This window comes from Physella acuta, unplaced genomic scaffold (assembly GCF_028476545.2).
Source record: "Physella acuta isolate Inbredline_101_S28 unplaced genomic scaffold, ASM2847654v3 ptg000769l, whole genome shotgun sequence".
Lineage (NCBI taxonomy): Eukaryota > Metazoa > Mollusca > Gastropoda > Physidae > Physella > Physella acuta.
In genome coordinates, this window is record NW_026732287.1 from 487,333 (window position 1) to 509,674 (window position 22,342).

General features: G+C 39.8%; 1 protein-coding gene across 1 annotated transcript in view; it reads right to left on the minus strand.

Annotated features, from left to right (window-relative positions):
• The window catches only part of LOC131950525 (RUN and FYVE domain-containing protein 2), a 77,085-nt gene that overhangs the window by 48,947 nt on the left and 5,796 nt on the right, over positions 1-22,342 (minus strand). The window contains exons 3-10 of the mRNA XM_059312720.1: positions 19,283-19,400; positions 18,788-18,892; positions 17,871-17,994; positions 17,429-17,496; positions 17,260-17,334; positions 16,565-16,736; positions 16,096-16,212; positions 13,890-14,057 (exon numbers count right to left, since the gene is read on the minus strand). Coding sequence (XP_059168703.1) covers positions 13,890-14,057; positions 16,096-16,212; positions 16,565-16,736; positions 17,260-17,334; positions 17,429-17,496; positions 17,871-17,994; positions 18,788-18,892; positions 19,283-19,400 — 947 coding nt within the window. The remainder of the gene's footprint in view (positions 1-13,889; positions 14,058-16,095; positions 16,213-16,564; positions 16,737-17,259; positions 17,335-17,428; positions 17,497-17,870; positions 17,995-18,787; positions 18,893-19,282; positions 19,401-22,342) is intronic.

Here is a 22,342-nt window from a genome sequence, read left to right on the forward strand (position 1 = left end):
TGGCTGTCATTGGCTGTATGGCTGCCATTGGCTGTATGGCTGTATGGCTGTCATTGGCTGTATGGCTGCCATTGACTGTATGGCTGTCATTGGCTGTATGGCTGTCATTGGCTGTATGGCTGTCATTGGCTGTATGGCTGTCATTGACTGTATGGTTGTCATTGGCTTATGGCTGTCATTGGATGTCTGGCTGTCATTGACTGTATGGCTGTCATTGGCTGTATGGCTGTCATTGGCTGTATGGCTGTCATTGGCTTTATGGCTGCCATTGGCTTTATGGCTGCCATTGGCTGTAAGGCTGTCATTGGCTGTATGGCTGTCATTGGCTGCCATTGGCTTTATGGCTGCCATTGGCTTTATGGCTGCCATTGGCTTTATGGCTGCCATTGGCTTTATGGCTGCCATTGGCTGTCTGGCTGCCATTGGCTGTATGGCTGTCATTGGCAGTATGGCTGTCATTGGCTGTATGGCTGCCATTGTTGGTCATGTTGTTGCGATGGTTGCTACTGTTTAGACGGATGCCATCCATATAAAAATCTGCGGTTGTTTACAACTGTAACACTTCCTGTATGAGCCGTGAGGCCACGTGACACCACGTGACCCTACGCGCCAATCAGAAACGTGAAACGTCATTTACTTAAAGCGCAGGTTTGCCCACCATCTTGGGGGGGGGGGGGGGGGGCAGGGGCATGGGGTTACAGCAGACGACATCATGTGACACCACTAAAACTGTTGACGTCATAACGTGACACGTGTACACAGGACACCACCGAAATGATGACGTCATCTGATCAAAGCCACGACCCCCTAAAGCAGCCTTCAATCAAACGACGCCGACAAACTATTATTACAGACTGCAGCGATATCAAGTAAATGCCAACACGGGCGATCTGGTTTCTGCAGGAAAATGAAACCCGACCCGACCTGATGGGAGGGGACGGGGTCTGGGCTGGTGGGAGGGGACGGGGTCTGGGCATCCAGGAGAGGTAGCAGCAGAGATCAGGTGGACGAGCGGTAGTCAGACTGCTGCAATACAGGCTCTAGGGTTTCAGGGTGTCAGGTACGGTGCAATCATAGGCAGCTAACGGGAGTAGGGCGTGGATTCACTCAATCGACTGGGAAATACCGCATCTAAAGTGATGGGGGGGGGGGGTGCATGCAATGACGTAATGGAGGAGGGGGATGGGACAGACACTAGGGGGTGGGGGGGGGGGGCTTTGTCGTACATGGAGGGTGTGTCAGGGGATGGAGTATGTCGTATCTGGCAATTATAAATCACGATGGCACAGATGGTACCCACATTTTCTGTTGGCACAGATGGTAACCACATTTTCTGTTGGCACAGATGGTACCCACATTTTCTGTTGGCACAGATGGTACCCACATTTTCTGTTGGCACAGATGGTACCCACAGATGGTACCCACATTTTCTGTTGGCACAGATGGTACCCACAGATGGTACCCACATTTTCTGTTGGCACAGATGGTACCCACATTTTCTGTTGGCACAGATGGTACCCACATTTTCTGTTGGCACAGATGGTACCCACATTTTCTGTTGGCACAGATGGTACCCACATTTTCTGTTGGCACAGATGGTACCCACAGATGGTACCCACATTTTCTGTTGGCACAGATGGTACCCACAGATGGTACCCACATTTTCTGTTGGCACAGATGGTACCCACATTTTCTGTTGGCACAGATGGTACCCACATTTTCTGTTGGCACAGATGGTACCCACATTTTCTGTTGGCACAGATGGTACCCACATTTTCTGTTGGCACAGATGGTACCCACATTTTCTGTTGGCACAGATGGTACCCACATTTTCTGTTGGCACAGATGGTACCCACATTTTCTGTTGGCACAGATGGTACCCACATTTTCTGTTGGCACAGATGGTACCCACATTTTCTGTTGGCACAGATGGTACCCACATTTTCTGTTGGCACAGATGGTACCCACATTTTCTGTTGGCACAGATGGTACCCACATTTTCTGTTGGCACAGATGGTACCCACAGATGGTACCCACATTTTCTGTTGGCACAGATTGTACCCACATTTTCTGTTGGCACAGATGGTACCCACATTTTCTGTTGGCACAGATGGTACCCGTATTTTCTGTTGGCACAGATGGTACCCATATTTTCTGTTGGCACAGATGGTACCCATATTTTCTGTTGGCACAGATGGTACCCACATTTTCTGTTGCCACAGATGGTACCCACAGATGGTACCCACATTTTCTGTTGGCACAGATGGTACCCGTATTTTCTGTTGGCACAGATGGTACCCACATTTTCTGTTGGCACAGATGGTACCCACAGATGGTACCCACATTTTATGTTGGCACAGATGGTTCCCGTATTTTCTGTTGGCACAGATGGTACCCACATTTTCTGTTGGCACAGATGGTACCCACAGATGGTACCCACATTTTCTGTTGGCACATATGGTACCCACATTTTCTGTTGGCACAGATGGTACCCACATTTTCTGACCGGAAATTTCTCGGCGACATAGAAGGTTAACACCATATGCAAGTCTAGAGTAATAGGTGGTAAAACATTGAGAGAATGGTGGTAAATAAACCGGGAGTAATCTCCCCTAAACTTTCTCGAATATTCTTATATAACACTACGGGGGATGGCAACTCGGGGTATAGACAATATTTTAAATCCCTTTTTAATAACTTAAACTTTTAAAAATAAATAGAATCTCGTAGAAAAAAGAATTGCGCACCAAATAAACGCCAAACAAAATGTGTATAATAGTGCGGAATATTATTAGTACTTTATAAATTCACATGCGTTTTTTGAGAAATCGGAAATAGAGTATATTACTACTTCTGGACGACGGAAATTACTCAAAATTTGTCAGAAGGCAGAGAATTAGATCTTTTATTTACATGTATAATTTTATTTATCTATCTGAAACAGTACTCAAGTTATAGGCTTTTGAAAAAAATGAAAGCAGAATGAGTTCCACTTCCGTTTATCGGAAATCGCCAAAATTTTTATATAATACTTGTATATGACATTTCGTCAACCTAGCTGTAACGGTACTCAAGATATCGTGTTTACAGACACACATACAAAAATACACACACACATACACACGAACAAAATTGCAAAACTTTTTTTTCTACTTAGGGAGGTGTAAAACGTCGAGATCTGTGAAAATCTATTTTTTTTTGTCACGATTACAACAACTTAGTATAGTATACGAGAAAGTAAAGATTGACAGAATGTTGGTAAACTAGACAAAACGGGACTTGGTCCCATGTCTCGGGACTTGGTCCCATGTCTCGGGTGATGATACTCAAACACTGAGGTGGGGTATGTGGGGGTGATGATACTCAAACTTTGAGGTGGGGTATGTGGGGGTGATGATACTCAAACTTTGAGGTGGGGTATGTGGGGGTGATGATACTCAAACACTGAGGTATGTGGGGGTGATGATACTCAAACTTTGAGGTGGGGTATGTGGGGGTGATGATACTCAAACACTGAGGTATGTGGGGGTGATGATACTCAAACACTGAGGTGTGGGGGGGTGATGATACTCAAACACTGAGGTGTGGGGGGGTGATGATACTCAAACACTGAGGTATGTGGGGGTGATGATACTCAAACACTGAGGTGGGGTGTGAGGGGGTGATGATACTCAAAAACTGAGGTATGTGGGGGTGATGATACTCAAACACTGAGGTGGGGTATGTGGGGGAGATGATACTCAAACACTGAGGTATGTGGGGGTGATGATACTCACGGAGGTGGGGTATGTGGGGGTGATGATACTCTGAGCTAGAGATTCTTCTTCTTCTTCTTCGTTCTTAATTATTAGTGTTGAAGGGGTTCGAGATTTATCTGCCAGTGGGTTTGAACTCGAGACTGTTCGAATTTATCAACCATGAGCTTTTTGCCGACTCGACCACGCCTCCAACACTATTAAGCGTTACGTGTCAACTGGTTATGCGCCATTGAGGCCATTGACTCCGATTTCAGCCTGCTTTTCTTTTTGGATTTGCTTCCATAGCCTTTGTCCAACCAAGAACAAACTACAAGGCAGCAGTTGTTTAATTTTAGAGTTGTCTCTCCTAGAAGAGTGGCTGTCCCCAGCTAACGAGCCTCATCTGCCCGAGGGTTCGAACTCGAGACTTTTCAGTTTAGCAACCATGAGCTATACCGACTCGACCACGCAGACCCCAAGCTAGAGATAAAAACATCGGAACTAGACGTTTATGGTGAGGCGGGAGTACCGTGGTAATTGTCGTCATTTCCTAGCGGTACAGGTCGTGGTTCCAGACTTCCAGGGTCTCCGGCGGCAGTTTAAAGTACACACTATGGGGGGGGGGGGGGGGGGGGGAGACAGCCCGTAGGTGTGGGGGTGACCTAATGTTTACCACACCAAATATCAGGTAGTTCCTTTATCTTGACAACAGATTCACAATGGTTAAACTAAATCACATTGTGAGACAAAAGACCAACTCACGCATTAAATGTGGTCAAGCTGTATCAGATTATGTGACAAAGAAGACCAACCCCCACAGTTATGAAGGTCACAATATCAGTAAAGTCTATCGTGATTTCCCCAGACGCCCCCAGAAAAAATGAACTTAAAATTCTGTACAGTGTGGATGCCATTAGGGGAATGTTCAGGAACTCTAGGATGAGTCGAGTTACCTCCCCTAACATACTTTGAACGTGTGGCAGAATATATCACACCATTGTATAAAAGGCGGCACCATAACTCGTGTCGTTTGATGCTAGGCATGCATGAGCACATATGTACTAACAGCAAACATCAACGCAACATCTCATTACAAGCTTGAAAAAACACACGTTGATATTTCTTCTAATTAATTATTTTCTTCAAAGTGTGGAGGTAAGATATGACAGAAAGGTTTCACTGTGTGTGAGTGTGTGTGTGTGTAGTAAGATATGACAGGAAGGTTTCACTGTGTGTAGTAAGATATGACAGGAAGGTTTCACTGTGTGTGTGTGTAGTAAGATATGACAGGAAGGTTTCACTGTGTGTGTGAGTGTGTGTGTGTAGTAAGATATGACAGGAAGGTTTCACTGTGTGTAGTAAGATATGACAGGAAGGTTTCACTGTGTGTGTGTGAGTGTGTGTGTGTAGTAAGATATGACAGGAAGGTTTCACTGTGTGTAGTAAGATATGACAGGAAGGTTTCAATGTGTGTGTGAATGTGTGTAGTAAGATATGACAGGAAGGTTTCACTGTGTGTGTGTGTGTGTGTAGTAAGATATGACAGGAAGGTTTCACTGTGTGTAGTAAGATATGACAGGAAGGTTTCACTGTGTATGTGTGTGTGTAGTAAGATATGACAGGAAGGTTTCACTGTGTGTGTGTGAGTGTGTGTGTAGTAAGATATGACAGGAAGGTTTCACTGTGTGTAGTGAGATATGACAGGAAGGTTTCACTGTGTGTGTGTGTGTGTGTAGTAAGATATGACAGGAAGGTTTCACTGTGTGTGTGTGTAGTAAGATATGACAGGAAGGTTTCACAGTGTGTGAGTGTGTGTGTTAAGTAAGATATGACAGGAAGGTTTCACTGTGTGTAGTAAGATATGACAGGAAGGTTTCACTGTGTGTAGTAAGATATGACAGGAAGGTTTCACAGTGTGTGAGTGTGTGTGTAGTAAGATATGACAGGAAGGTTTCACTGTGTGTAGTAAGATATGACAGGAAGGTTCACTGTGTGTGTGTGTAGTAAGATATGACAGGAAGGTTTCACTGTGTGTAGTAAGATATGACAGGAAGGTTTCACTGTGTGTGTGTGTGAATGTGTGTGCAGTAAGATATGACAGGAAGGTTCACTGTGTGTGTGTGTAGTAAGATATGACAGGAAGGTTTCACTGTGTGTGTGTAGTAAGATATGACAGGAAGGTTTCACTGTGTGTGAGTGTGTGTGTAGTAAGATATGAAAGGAAGGTTTCACTGTGTGTGGTAAGATATGACAGGAAGGTTTCACTGTGTGTAGTAAGATATGACAGGAAGGTTTCACTGTGTGTAGTAAGATATGACAGGAAGGTTTCACTGTGTGTAGTAAGATATGACAGGAAGGTTTCACTGTGTGTAGTAAGATATGACAGGAAGGTTTCACTGTGTGTAGTAAGATATGACAGGAAGGTTTCACTGTGTATAGTAATATATGACAGGAAGGTTTCACTGTGTGTGTGTGTGAATGTGTGTGCAGTAAGATATGACAGGAAGGTTTCAATGTGTGTGTGAATGTGTGTAGTAAGATATGACAGGAAGGTTTCACTGTGTGTGTGTGTGTGTGTAGTAAGATATGACAGGAAGGTTTCACTGTGTGTAGTAAGATATGACAGGAAGGTTTCACTGTGTATGTGTGTGTGTAGTAAGATATGACAGGAAGGTTTCACTGTGTGTGTGTGAGTGTGTGTGTAGTAAGATATGACAGGAAGGTTTCACTGTGTGTAGTGAGATATGACAGGAAGGTTTCACTGTGTGTGTGTGTGTGTGTAGTAAGATATGACAGGAAGGTTTCACTGTGTGTGTGTGTAGTAAGATATGACAGGAAGGTTTCACAGTGTGTGAGTGTGTGTGTTAAGTAAGATATGACAGGAAGGTTTCACTGTGTGTAGTAAGATATGACAGGAAGGTTTCACTGTGTGTAGTAAGATATGACAGGAAGGTTTCACAGTGTGTGAGTGTGTGTGTAGTAAGATATGACAGGAAGGTTTCACTGTGTGTAGTAAGATATGACAGGAAGGTTCACTGTGTGTGTGTGTAGTAAGATATGACAGGAAGGTTTCACTGTGTGTAGTAAGATATGACAGGAAGGTTTCACTGTGTGTGTGTGTGAATGTGTGTGCAGTAAGATATGACAGGAAGGTTCACTGTGTGTGTGTGTAGTAAGATATGACAGGAAGGTTTCACTGTGTGTGTGTGAGTGTGTGTGTGTAGTAAGATATGACAGGAAGGTTTCACTGTGTGTAGTAAGATATGACAGGAAGGTTTCAATGTGTGTGTGAATGTGTGTAGTAAGATATGACAGGAAGGTTTCACTGTGTGTGTGTGTGTGTGTAGTAAGATATGACAGGAAGGTTTCACTGTGTGTAGTAAGATATGACAGGAAGGTTTCACTGTGTATGTGTGTGTGTAGTAAGATATGACAGGAAGGTTTCACTGTGTGTGTGTGAGTGTGTGTGTAGTAAGATATGACAGGAAGGTTTCACTGTGTGTAGTGAGATATGACAGGAAGGTTTCACTGTGTGTGTGTGTGTGTGTAGTAAGATATGACAGGAAGGTTTCACTGTGTGTGTGTGTAGTAAGATATGACAGGAAGGTTTCACAGTGTGTGAGTGTGTGTGTTAAGTAAGATATGACAGGAAGGTTTCACTGTGTGTAGTAAGATATGACAGGAAGGTTTCACTGTGTGTAGTAAGATATGACAGGAAGGTTTCACAGTGTGTGAGTGTGTGTGTAGTAAGATATGACAGGAAGGTTTCACTGTGTGTAGTAAGATATGACAGGAAGGTTCACTGTGTGTGTGTGTAGTAAGATATGACAGGAAGGTTTCACTGTGTGTAGTAAGATATGACAGGAAGGTTTCACTGTGTGTGTGTGTGAATGTGTGTGCAGTAAGATATGACAGGAAGGTTCACTGTGTGTGTGTGTAGTAAGATATGACAGGAAGGTTTCACTGTGTGTGTGTAGTAAGATATGACAGGAAGGTTTCACTGTGTGTGAGTGTGTGTGTAGTAAGATATGAAAGGAAGGTTTCACTGTGTGTGGTAAGATATGACAGGAAGGTTTCACTGTGTGTAGTAAGATATGACAGGAAGGTTTCACTGTGTGTAGTAAGATATGACAGGAAGGTTTCACTGTGTGTAGTAAGATATGACAGGAAGGTTTCACTGTGTGTAGTAAGATATGACAGGAAGGTTTCACTGTGTGTAGTAAGATATGACAGGAAGGTTTCACTGTGTATAGTAATATATGACAGGAAGGTTTCACTGTGTGTGTGTGTGTGAATGTGTGTGCAGTAAGATATGACAGGAAGGTTTCACTGTGTGTGTGTGTAGTAAAATATGACAGGAAGGTTTCACTGTGTGTAGTAAGATATGACAGGAAGGTTTCACTGTGTGTAGTAAGATATGACAGGAAGGTTTCACTGTGTGTGTGTGAATGTGTGTGCAGTAAGATATGACAGGAAGGTTCACTGTGTGTGTGTGTAGTAAGATATGACAGGAAGGTTTCACTGTGTGTAGTAAGATATGACAGGAAGGTTCACTGTGTGTGTGTGTAGTAAGATATGACAGGAAGGTTTCACTGTGTGTGAGTTTGTGTGTAGTAAGATATGACAGGAAGGTTTCACTGTGTGTGAGTGTGTGTGTGTGTAGTAAGATATGACAGGAAGGTTTCACTGTGTGTGAGTGTGTGTGTGTAGTAAGATATGACAGGAAGGTTTCACTGTGTGTAGTAAGATATGACAGGAAGGTTCACTGTGTGAGTGTGTAGTAAGATATGACAGGAAGGTTTCACTGTGTGTGAGTGTGTGTGTAGTAAGATATGACAGGAAGGTTTCACTGTGTGTAGTAAGATATGACAGGAAGGTTCACTGTGTGTGTGTAGTAAGATATGACAGGAAGGTTTCACTGTGTGTGAGTGTGTGTGTGTAGTAAGATATGACAGGAAGGTTTCACTGTGTGTAGTAAGATATGACAGGAAGGTTTCACTGTGTGTGTGTGTGAATGTGTGTGCAGTAAGATATGACAGGAAGGTTTCACTGTGTGTAGTAAGATATGACAGGAAGGTTTCACTGTGTGTGTGTGAGTGTGTGTGTGTAGTAAGATATGACAAGAAGGTTTCACTGTGTGTAGTAAGATATGACAGGAAGGTTTCACTGTGTGTGTGTGTGTGTAGTAAGATATGACAGGAAGGTTTCACTGTGTGTGTGTGTGAATGTGTGTGCAGTAAGATATGACAGGAAGGTTTCACTGTGTGTGTGTGTAATAAGATATGACAGGAAGGTTTCACTGTGTGTAGTAAGATATGACAGGAAGGTTTTACTGTGTGTAGTAAGATATGACAGGAAGGTTTCACTGTGTGTAGTAAGATATGACAGGAAGGTTTCACTGTGTTTAGTAAGATATGACAGGAAGGTTTCACTGTGTGTAGTAAGATATGACAGGAAGGTTTAACTGTGTGTAGTAAGATATGACAGGAAGATTTCACTGTGTGTAGTAAGATATGACAGGAAGGTTTCACTGTGTGTGTGTGAATGTGTGTGCAGTAAGATATGACAGGAAGGTTCACTGTGTGTGTGTGTAGTAAGATATGACAGGAAGGTTTCACTGTGTGTGAGTGTGTGTGTGTAGTAAGATATGACAGGAAGGTTTCACTGTGTGTAGTAAGATATGACAGGAAGGTTCACTGTGTGTGTGTGTAGTAAGATATGACAGGAAGGTTTCACTGTGTGTGAGTGTGTGTGTGTAGTAAGATATGACAGAAAGGTTTCACTGTGTGTAGTAAGATATGACAGGAAGGTTCACTGTGTGTGTGTGTAGTAAGATATGACAGGAAGGTTTCACTGTGTGTGAGTGTGTGTGTGTAGTAAGATATGACAGGAAGGTTTCACTGTGTGTAGTAAGATATGACAGGAAGGTTTCACTGTGTGTGTGTGTGAATGTGTGTGCAGTAAGATATGACTGGAAGGTTTCACTGTGTGTGTGTGTGTAATAAGATATGACAGGAAGGTTTCACTGTGTGTAGTAAGATATGACAGGAAGGTTTCACTGTGTGTGTGTGAGTGTGTGTGTGTAGTAAGATATGACAGGAAGGTTTCACTGTGTGTAGTAAGATATGACAGGAAGGTTTCACTGTGTGTGTGTGTAGTAAGATATGACAGGAAGGTTTCACTGTGTGTGTGTGTGAATGTGTGTGCAGTAAGATATGACAGGAAGGTTTCACTGTGTGTGTGTGTAGTAAGATATGACAGGAAGGTTTCACTGTGTGTAGTAAGATATGACAGGAAGGTTTCACTGTGTGTGTGTGAGTGTGTGTGTGTAGTAAGATATGACAGGAAGGTTTCACTGTGTGTAGTAAGATATGACAGGAAGGTTCACTGTGTGTGTTTAGTAAGATATGACAGGAAGGTTTCACTGTGTGTAGTAAGATATGACAGGAAGGTTTCACTGTGTGTAGTAAGATATGACAGGAAGGTTTCACTGTGTGTAGTAAGATATGACAGGAAGGTTTCACTGTGTGTAGTAAGATATGACAGGAAGGTTTCACTGTGTGTGAGTGTGTGTGTGTGTAGTAAGATATGACAGGAAGGTTTCACTGTGTGTAGTAAGATATGACAGGAATGTTTCACTGTGTGTAGTAAGATATGACAGGAAGGTTTCACTGTGTGTGTGAGTGTGTGTGTGTAGTAAGATATGACAGGAAGGTTTCACTGTGTGTGTGTGAGTGTGTGTGTGTAGTAAGATATGACAGGAAGGTTTCACTGTGTGTAGCAAGATATGAAAGGAAGTTTCACTGTCTGTGTGTGTGTGTGAATGTGTGTGTAGTAAGATATGACAGGAAGGTTTCAATGTGTGTGTGTGTGTGTGTGAATGTGTGTGTGTGTAGTAAGATATGACAGGAAGGTTTCACTGTGAGTGTGTGTGTGTGTGTGTGTATGTGTGTGTAGTAAGATATGACAATGAAACTGTCTGTTGTCTTTAAATCACGGATTGTTACAATAGTGAAGAAAAACAATAGCGGGTTAAAACAATAGTTTATTCAGAGTTACATTAAGTGAAATAAACAGATGTATTATTTATAGACATATAAAATGGTTACTATCAGATCAGATATATAAAAACTGTCCAACAGAATCCTATCAACTCTTTTAATGGGGTAGTCTCCCTTTTAAAGATGAAGCTAAGGCAGACAACTTGACAAATGGAGTGATTGTGATGTAGTGATGATTGTGATGTAGTGATGATTGAAACAGCCTACAACAAAGCAGACAGTAATAGGAGGATAAAACGTGTTGTATAGCTGGAGTTGACAAAGATGTAGAGAGATGCTATACAAAGCCCCACTAAGCTGATCTGATGGTGTAAAACTTGCACAACAGATCAAAAGGTCGAACAAATTAAGTAGACACATGAGATTGCACTTAAAAACAATATTAAGTAGACACATGAGATTGCACTTAAAAACAATGGTTAAAATACTGAGAGTTGAAAGACTTGTTTGGTCTCAAATAAAAAGATAAACAAACCAAATTAAAAACAGTTTCAGTGGATCCCAGAAGATTACACAACCAAAAGTGAGTGGTGAGGTTTCCATTCCAACAAAAAACGTTTTTTTGTTGTTTTAAAGATTGCACATAGTGAATTGGATTAAATCAATGATAATATCAACAACATATTCAACTGTGTACACACAATACATTAAATCTCAAATAGGATTATGACATAACTTAATTATACGTACTCATGGCGCCATGGGTGAAAAAAAGATTTCCCTAATGCAATATACAGTTTGTATTTTGTAAAGAGAAAAAGCCATACAACAGATACCATTTAGCCAGTACATAGAACTGTGAGCACTGAGACTAAGCAAATGGAATGATATGACAGCTAGATAAACAAATAATTTGAAGTTACTTCAGCAGAGTTAGCTGGTGGCTCACCATAAACTAACAACATCACCATAATGGTGCAGTGCATGACAAGCTACAGTAGCTTCATCAACAACTCAGATACACCACTAATATAAATGTAATAAACAACATCATTAATTAGACCAGACACACCATAATTAATGACAGACACATGAACATTAATGAAATTCGTCATTAATTACACAAGAGGCACACCATCAATGAGATAAACAAGCCATCAATAATGAAACATCATTAATGAGATGAGACACACCATCATTAATGAGACGACAGACACACCATCATTAATGAGACGACAGACACACCATCATTAATGAGATGACAGACACACCATCATTAATGAGGTATGACACACCATCATTAATGAGTTGACAGACACACCATCATTAATGAGACAACAGACACACCATCATTAATGAGGCACTAGACACACCATCATTAATGAGATGACAGACACACCATCATTAATGAGGTATGACACACCATCATTAATGAGTTGACAGACACACCATCATTAATGAGTTGACAGACACACCATCATTAATGAGACAACAGACACACCATCATTAATGAGGCACTAGACACACCATCATTAATGAGACGACAGACACACCATCATTAATGAGATGACAGACACACCATCATTAATGAGACCCATCCCAATGAGACTCAGCAGTACTGAGACCCATGTAACACCACAACCAGCCAGGTGCGACCCATGTAACACCACAACCAGTCAGGTGCCACAACTAGAACATGAATGGATTAGATCCCAACTTCAACATTTTCATTTCAAGTATTTTATCTTCCCTCAGACATGTCAACTATACAGAGTTAGTTTGCTTTCCAAAAATGTCAACTTCTTATACGTAAAATTTCTAATGTCACTTTTTAATTTAACATCCGAATTATTTTTACAGCAACACTTTTAGATCAGAGATGACTTCTCAGTGAATATTAGTCAGAGGAAGGAGAGTTACACCCAACGGGAGTCATGTGACCTGTCATTTGTTTGACCTTTGGTAACTTGGCTCAAAAAACCACTGGAGTCACGCCTTTTATTCCCTCTGTAATAGTCAAATAGGATAAAAAAGATTGTTAGACAAGTTGTCTAGAGTTATTTCCCCTCCCTTGGCTAAAGATACTACATTTCTAAATCTGACCCATTAGATTGTGACTCCAATGAATTTTAAAACCAAGCTTTTCAACTACAAAAAAAATATGAAACCAGTTCATTAAAGTTTCATTAAACTGTTGAAGTACAGAGATTAAACCAAGTCATTAATATTTCATTAAACTGTTCAAGTACCAACATTGTTTTTCTAGAAACTAATTGCACCTATTCCTGTACGTGGTTTATAATGAGGACAAGACCATAGGTGTACAGTACCATTCAAAGATAGAAAAACTGTATCAGGTTAGTTAGTACAAAACTACGTTGATCCAATATCAGAACAGGAACAAAACCATTGTAGGATTTATGGAGTTTATTGGGTTATGATAGGACTTTAGGTGATAGGGAGTTAGGAGGGGGGTGATAACAGAGAAATAATAAACCCACCTTTAATGCTAGGTATTAACACACCTTTACTGTAAGGTGTGAATACACCTTCAGTGTGAGATGTGAACACACCTTTAGTGTGAGATGTGAACACACCTTTAATGTGAGATGTGAACACACCTTTAGTGTGAGATGTGAACACACCTTCAGCGTGAGATGTGAACACACCTTTACTGTAAGGTGTTAACACACCTTCAGTGTGAGATGTGAACACACCTTCAGTGTGAGATGTGAACACACCTTTAGTGTGAGATGTGAACACACGTTTAGCATCAAGCTTAAATCAACCTTAAATGTGTGAACCCACCTTTACTGTCATGTGACACCAGTTGAAATGTCACATGTCATGTGGACCCACCTGAAATGTCATGTGTCATAGTCATATGTGATCCAAACCTGATATGTCATGTGGCATGTGGACCCAGTAGAAATGTCACATGTCATGTGGTCCAAGTAGAAATGTCACATGTCATGTGGACCCAGTAAAAATGTCACATGTCATGTGTCCCCAGTAAAAATGTCACATGTCATGTGGACCCAGTAAAAATGTCACATGTCCTGTGTCCCCAGTAAAAATGTCACATGTCATGTGTCCCCAGTAAAAATGTCACATGTCATGTGGACCGAGCTGAAATGTCAAGTGCACCCACCTGCAGCTTGTTGTAGAGCTCCAGGTTGATGGTCTTGATGTCGTCCAGCTGTTTCCTGAGGGTGATGACCGTGTCCTGCTTCTCATGGATGTCCTTCTCCAACAGCCTCAGTGCCATCTCCATCTCCGTCTTCATGCTGATCTGTAGCTCCAACTCTTTCTCCACATCCTGGCAGGGGAGGTAACACAGTTAAATAGTTCAACTTACACAGGGGAGGTACACAGAATGACACCCATGTTTGCACAAGAACAATGTCATTAATTTAGATTCATTAAAAAAAAATTGAAAGGTACACAATCAAAAAAATCAGCACACACATATTAAACATTTGAAAAGCCTGAAAAAATAAACACTTAACAAAAACCTGAGAACAAAATTATTTGTTTATCTGGCTGTCAAATATATCATTCCATTTGCTTAGTCTCAGTGCTCACAGTTCTATGTACTGTCTAAATGGTATCTGTTATATGGCTTTTTCTCTTTACAAAATACATACTGTAAATTGCGTAAGGGAAATCTTTTATGAACTGGATGGGTAAACCAACTAGCAACATCACCACAAATGGGGATGGACATTTGTCAGTGTAGGTAAACCAACTAGCAACATCACCACAAATGGGGATGGACATTTGTCAGTGTAGGTAAACCAACTAGCAACATCACCACAAATGGGGATGGACATTTGTCAGTGTAGGTAAACCAACTAGTAACATCACCACAAATGGGGATGGACATTTGTCAGTGTAGGTAAACCAACTAGTAACATCACCACAAATGGGGATGGACATTTGTCAGTGTAGGTAAACCAACTAGCAACATCACCACAAATGGGGATGGACATTTGTCAGTGTAGGTAAACCAACTAGCAACATCACCACAAATGGGGATGGACATTTGTCAGTGTAGCAGACACAACTGAACTGAATGGAGTGAGATAGAGAGGTGTCCTATGAAGCTACTGATGTAACACTGTGAGCTGAGTTCTTGATGTGTACTTGTAGGTTGTAGTCCCAAATAGAGAAGACAAGGTAAGATTTATTCTTGCAATTCTATATCACCAAAACCTAGCTAGGAGAATTAAATGTCCCTTTATACCAAACCTTCTACAATCAACATAATAATACAAAGTAAAGAAACATTTGTAACATTATAACTAGGACAACAGCCAACTAAGCCCCTCCCCCCACACCTGCAATGGAATTAGATGGGACAGTCAACTAAGCCCCCCCCCACACACACACACACACACCTGCAATGGAATTAAGAGGGACTGCAGATGACACTATGTTAGCTACAACAGGGCAAACATGGGACCACAACTTTACACAGGAATTTTCTTTTAGCTACTTAAAAACTGTTTTTATAAGCTCCAGATCTACTTGGTTCATTGAACTCAAGTACCCAATTAACATCAAAAGATATAGCTTTTGTTCCTTTAAATCTTAATCAAACTTAAATCCCAGACAGCACCTCATTAACATGAAACAAAACAAAGTAAAAAAAAACTACCAACTAAAATTAAAAGAAAATTACCCACTAAAAAAAAAAACTACCAACTAAAATAAAAGAAAACTACCAACTAAAATAAAACAAAACAAAAACTACCAACTAACATGAAAAGCAAATTACCAACTAAAATAAAACAAAACAAAAACTACCAACTAAAATTTAAAAAAAAACTACCAACTAAAATAAAAGTAGAGCAGTCAGATTAAACACAACAAATTTAGGTAAAACTAACATGTTTCTAAACATTGGAAATAAAATAGTGAAGCATAAATTAAACGTATATAGTATATAAGAACTTTACGTAGCTGAAATTTTTGTAAACTGAGACCTAGTTTTCTAAATAAACCAAGCATGAACTGAATATGCAGTATTTGGCAAACCATAAGTATGAAGAGAATGTGCACTAATATACTCAAATAAATATGAAAAGAATATGCGATATTCTAGAGCAACCAAGTATAAAGAGAATGTGGGCTAATCTAGAGCAACCAAATATGAATGTGGGCTAATCTAGAGCAACCAAGTATGAATGTGGGCTAATCTAGAGCAACCAAGTATGAATGTGGGCTAATCTAGAGCAACCAAGTAGAATGTGGGCTAATCTAGAGCAACCAAGTAGAATGTGCGCTACTGTAGCCACGTCCATGTGCCAGGATCTCACTTTGTTAGTGGAGTTAATACTGGTCTGTGGACCCACCAGTCTAAGCTTGGTCTCCTCGTCTAACTGCTTCTTCGCATCAGCGTACATTATGTCAAGGCCAGCCCTGGAGGTCATGTACGTCTCACGTTCTGTGTCGATGTCTTGTTTGGCAGCCTGGAAATGTAAAACATGCCCAGGTAAACTTAGGAAATGTAAAACATTGCCAGGTAAACTTAAGAAATGTAAAACATGGGCAGGTAAATGAATCAAAAAAAGAAAACTTTATTGGAAGTAGGGAGTGGTTATGTATAGTAGTCAGGTGGAGAAGAACGCTGGGAGTGTCTTTATGGTCTTAAACATAATGTAGCTAAACGTTGTCTAAGTTAGCCCAGTGTTTGTCCAGGTGTTTGTCCAGGTGTTTGTCCAGGTGTTTGTCCAGGTGTTTGTCCAGGTGTTTGTCCTGGTGTTTGTCCAGGTGTGCACGTCTACACCCTGACTGTGTCCATGTACCAGACGTGTGGCGTACCTCAATCTGTTTTTGGTAGCCTGTGGTGACGTTGTCCCTCTCACTCCTGAGCCCCTCCACCTCGGCCTGTAGGGTGATGATGGTGTTTTTGGCGATGGCCAGGTCCTCCTTCATCAGACAGTTGTCAGCTTGGACCTGCTCCAACTTCTGCTGTAGGTTGGCCACTGTAGCGCTGGGGGTAGACCAAGTTACACACAAATATTAGCTTGTTCATACACACACGTCAGCCTAACATCACATACAAACTTGTTCATACATACACATCATAACATCACATAGAAACGTGTTCATACACACGTCATCATAACATCACATACAAACTTGTTCATACACACACATCATAACATCACATACAAACTTGTTCAGCCTAACATCACATACAAACTTTTCTACACACATTTAATTACAACATCTCAGGAGTTATCATTTCTGGCATTTTATTTTCAAAATCTAAAAACAAACTTGTAACTATTGACTTATGTTGATAAAATGTATTATTTATTAAAATTGATTATCTCCCCTAAATGGTTCCAATCAAAATAGGTATCTAAGATGATCACAGAATGACTACATTAACAGAATGAGCCCTGACTACATTAACAGAATGAGCCCTATGTTGACTTGTGGATATGCACCCACCTTTCACCAGAAGAAAGCTAACACTATTTTCCTGACTCTGTCTGTCAGCTACTTACTTTAAGTGCCTGTTCAGTTCTTCTAGATAGTTTTTCTGGTCGAGTATGGTGGCCATTTTAGAGTCTCCCTCCGCCCTGTAAAACAAGGAAACTCAAAAGTTGTTTTTTCTGTTGTAATCATCGGGTCAAGTTATCCAAAGCTAATTACAAAAATAACGAGGTCACTCACCTTTCATCGTCTCCACTGTCGCTGTATTTTCCATCCTTCATGTACAGGCTAAAATCTATGACCCCCATCTGAAACATACAGGCTAAAATCTATGACCCCCATCTGAAACATATGTACAGGCTAAAATCTATGACCCCCATCTGAAACATACAGGCTAAAATCTATGACCTGAGACCTTTTGTCCTAAGACATTTTGTCTTGAAACATTTTGTCATGAGACCTTATGTCCTGAGACATTTTGTCCTGAGACATTTTGTCCTGAGACCTATGTCCTGAGACCTTATGTCCTGAGACATTTTGTCCTGAGACCTTATGTCCTGAGACCTTATGTCCTGAGACCTAATGTCCTGAGACCTTATGTCCTGAGACCTTATGTCCTGAGACCTTATGTCCTGAGACCTTATGTCCTGAGACCTTATGTCCTGAGACCCCCAGGACTTACGGGTTGGTCCAGGTCCTCCCCCTTGATACACATGTTACAGTCGAGGACATTGAGCCCCACCAGAAGTCCTGCTATCACCACACCCTCCTCCTCCAGCATGAAGGCACCAGGCTCATAGTAATCTCTGGAGACAGAAACATTCAATCAGTAGACCTACACCTGGCTCATAGTAATCTCTGGAGAAACATACAAACAGAACATTCAACAACCAGTAGACGTCCCCAAGACATTCAACAATCAGACTTAAAAAACTGAGTTATTTAATGTTAAAAAGTAACTACAAAACAATATGTAAGAAATTTATCCCAACAAATATATGTAATAAAATTGTCCCTCTGTCATCAATCAATAAGAAACATTTGAAAGAAAACTTTCTCTGTCAGAACATTGTCCTTTTATGATGAACTAATAACAAAAATAATTAATTGTCCCCCACAAACATGAGTGAGAAAAAATTATCCCTACAAACATAAATGAGAAAACTCTCTAGAAACATACATGAGAAAATAGACCCCACAAACGTACAAACGTCTCTACAAACATACGTGAGAAAATTGTCTCTAGAAACATACGTGAGAAAATTGTCTAGTAACATACGTGAGAAAATTGTCTCTACAAACATACGTGAGAAAATTGTCTCTACAAACATACGTGAGAAAATTGTCTCTAGAAACATACGTGAGAAAATTGTCTAGTAACATACGTGAGAAAATTGTCTCTACAAACATACGTGAGAAAATTGTCTCTAGAAACATACGTGAGAAAATTGTCTCTAGAAACATACGTGAGAAAATTGTCTCTAGAAACATACGTGAGAAAATTGTCTCTACAAACATACGTGAGAAAATTGTCTCTAGAAACATACGTGAGAAAATTGTCTAGTAACATACGTGAGAAAATTGTCTCTAGAAACATACGTGAGAAAATTGTCCCTCTTTTCTATCATGAGCTTGAAGTAATCTGCAAGGGACTTCTGCATCATGGCCAGTCTCAGCCACGCCCTCGCCCTGCCCAGGGGAGTCCTGAAAAATAAGATAGCTGTTAGTCATTTGGATCAATAGGCTAGTACAGTCAACTAGAACAACATTGATACAAATCTTAAAAGTCTTTCATTTTAGACAGCCATTTGATAAAACAAATTGTTTTTTTTTTTTTCAATTATTTCTCACCAAAGCTGTCAGAGGAGTTAGACAAGTGAGGACTATTTAAAGGTTACCAAAAGACCCACTTAGAGAACAACAAAAAGCCACCTACGGGTCACCAAAAGACCCACCTAGCGGTCACACAAAAAAAATTATCTAGAGTTGACCAAAAAGACCCACCTAGAGAACAACAAGACCCAATTAGGGGTCACCAAAAGACCCACCTAGGGGTCACCAAAAGACCCACCTATGGGTCACCAAAAGACCCACCTGATATTTGGCATCTCCCTAACACTTGTTGTTATCTCCGCAGCCTCTGGTGCTAATTTCTCTATACTCTCTAGAACCCACCAGAACTCTTTCTTGGAACTCAGGATTCCTTTCTTTGCTGCCAGAATTTACAGACATACATTCATTATAAGTAAAATCATATAGATATACATGTGTCCTATTTCAGGAATTTTAAAAAATTACAAGATGTGTTAGCCAGACAACTCACATACATGTTACAACTATACAGACAGGTAAGATAAAATAGACAGGTAAAACATGTCACAACTATACAGACAGGTAAGATAAAATAGACAGGTAAAACATGTCACAACTATACAGACAGGTAAGATAAAATAGACAGGTAAAACATGTCACAACTATACAGACAGGTAAGATAAAATAGACAGGTAAAACATGTCACAACTATACAGACAGGTAAGATAAAATAGACAGGTAAAACATGTCACAACTATACAGACAGGTAAGATAAAATAGACAGGTAAAACATGTCACAACTCTACAGACAGGTAAGATAAAATAGACAGGTAAAACAACATGTCACAACTATACAGACAGGTAAGATAAAATAGACAGGTAAAACATGTCACAACTATACAGACAGGTAAGATAAAATAGACAGGTAAAACATGTCACAACTCTACAGACAGGTAAGATAAAATAGACAGGTAAAACATGTCACAACTATACACACAGGTAATTTAAAATAGACAGGTAAAACATGTCACAACTATACAGACAGGTAAGATAAAATAGACAGGTAAAACATGTCACAACTCTACAGACAGGTAAGATAAAATAGACAGGTAAAACAACATGTCACAACTATACAGACAGGTAAGATAAAATAGACAGGTAAAACATGTCACAACTATACAGACAGGTAAGATAAAATAGACAGGTAAAACATGTCACAACTCTACAGACAGGTAAGATAAAATAGACAGGTAAAACATGTCACAACTATACACACAGGTAATTTAAAATAGACAGGTAAAACATGTCACAACTATACAGACAGGTAAGATAAAATAGACAGGTAAAACATGTCACAAATATACAGACATGTAAGATAAAACAGGTAAAACAACATGTCACAACTATACAGACAGGTAAGATAAAATAGACAGGTAAAACAACATGTCACAACTATACAGACAGGTAAGATAAAATAGACAGGTAAAACATGTCACAACTATACAGACAGGTAAGATAAAATAGACAGGTAAAACATGTCACAACTCTACAGACAGGTAAGATAAAATAGACAGGTAAAACATGTCACAACTATACAGACAGGTAAGATAAAATAGACAGGTAAAACATGTCACAACTCTACAGACAGGTAAGATAAAATAGACAGGTAAAACAACATGTCACAACTATACAGACAGGTAAGATAAAATAGACAGGTAAAACATGTCACAACTCTACAGACAGGTAAGATAAAATAGACAGGTAAAACATGTCACAACTATACAGACAGGTAAGATAAAATAGACAGGTAAAACATGTCACAACTATACACACAGGTAATTTAAAATAGACAGGTAAAACATGTCACAACTATACAGACAGGTAAGATAAAATAGACAGGTAAAACATGTCACAACTATATAGACAGGTAAGATAAAACAGGTAAAACAACATGTCACAACTATACAGACAGGTAAGATAAAATAGACAGGTAAAACATGTCACAACTATACAGACAGGTAAGATAAAATAGACAGGTAAAACATGTCACAACTCTACAGACAGGTAAGATAAAATAGACAGGTAAAACATGTCACAACTATACAGACAGGTAAGATAAAATAGACAGGTAAAACATGTCACAACTATACAGACAGGTAAGATAAAATAGACAGGTAAAACATGTCACAACTCTACAGACAGGTAAGATAAAATAGACAGGTAAAACATGTCACAACTATACACACAGGTAATTTAAAATAGACAGGTAAAACATGTCACAACTCTACAGACAGGTAAGATAAAATAGACAGGTAAAATAACATGTCACAACTCTACAGACAGGTAAGATAAAATAGACCGGTAAAACATGTCACAACTATACAGACAGGTAAGATAAAATAGACAGGTAAAACAACTCCATGTCACAACTCTACAGACAGGTAAGATAAAATAGACAGGTAAAACATGTCACAACTATACAGACAGGTAAGATAAAATAGACAGGTAAAACATGTCACAACTATACAGACAGGTAAGATAAAATAGACAGGTAAAACATGTCACAACTCTACAGACAGGTAAGATAAAATAGACAGGTAAAACATGTCACAACTATACACACAGGTAATTTAAAATAGACAGGTAAAACATGTCACAACTCTACAGACAGGTAAGATAAAATAGACAGGTAAAACAACATGTCACAACTCTACAGACAGGTAAGATAAAATAGACAGGTAAAACATGTCACAACTATACAGACAGGTAAGATAAAATAGACAGGTAAAACATGTCACAACTATACAGACAGGTAAGATAAAATAGACAGGTAAAACATGTCACAACTATACAGACAGGTAAGATAAAATAGACAGGTAAAACATGTCACAACTATACAGACAGGTAAGATAAAATAGACAGGTAAAACAACATGTCACAACTCTACAGACAGGTAAGATAAAATAGACAGGTGAAACATGTCACAACTATACAGACAGGTAAGATAAAATAGACAGGTAAAACATGTCACAACTATACAGACAGGTAAGATAAAATAGACAGGTGAAACATGTCACAACTATACAGACAGGTAAGATAAAATAGACAGGTGAAACATGTCACAACTATACAGACAGGTAAGATGAAATAGACAGGTAAAACATGTCACAACTATACAGGCAGGTAAGATAAAATAGACAGGTAAAACATGCCACAACTATACAGGCAGGTAAGATAAAATAGACAGGTAAAACATGTCACAACTATACAGACAGGTAAGATAAAATAGACAGGTAAAACATGTCACAACTATACAGACAGGTAAGATAAAATAGACAGGTA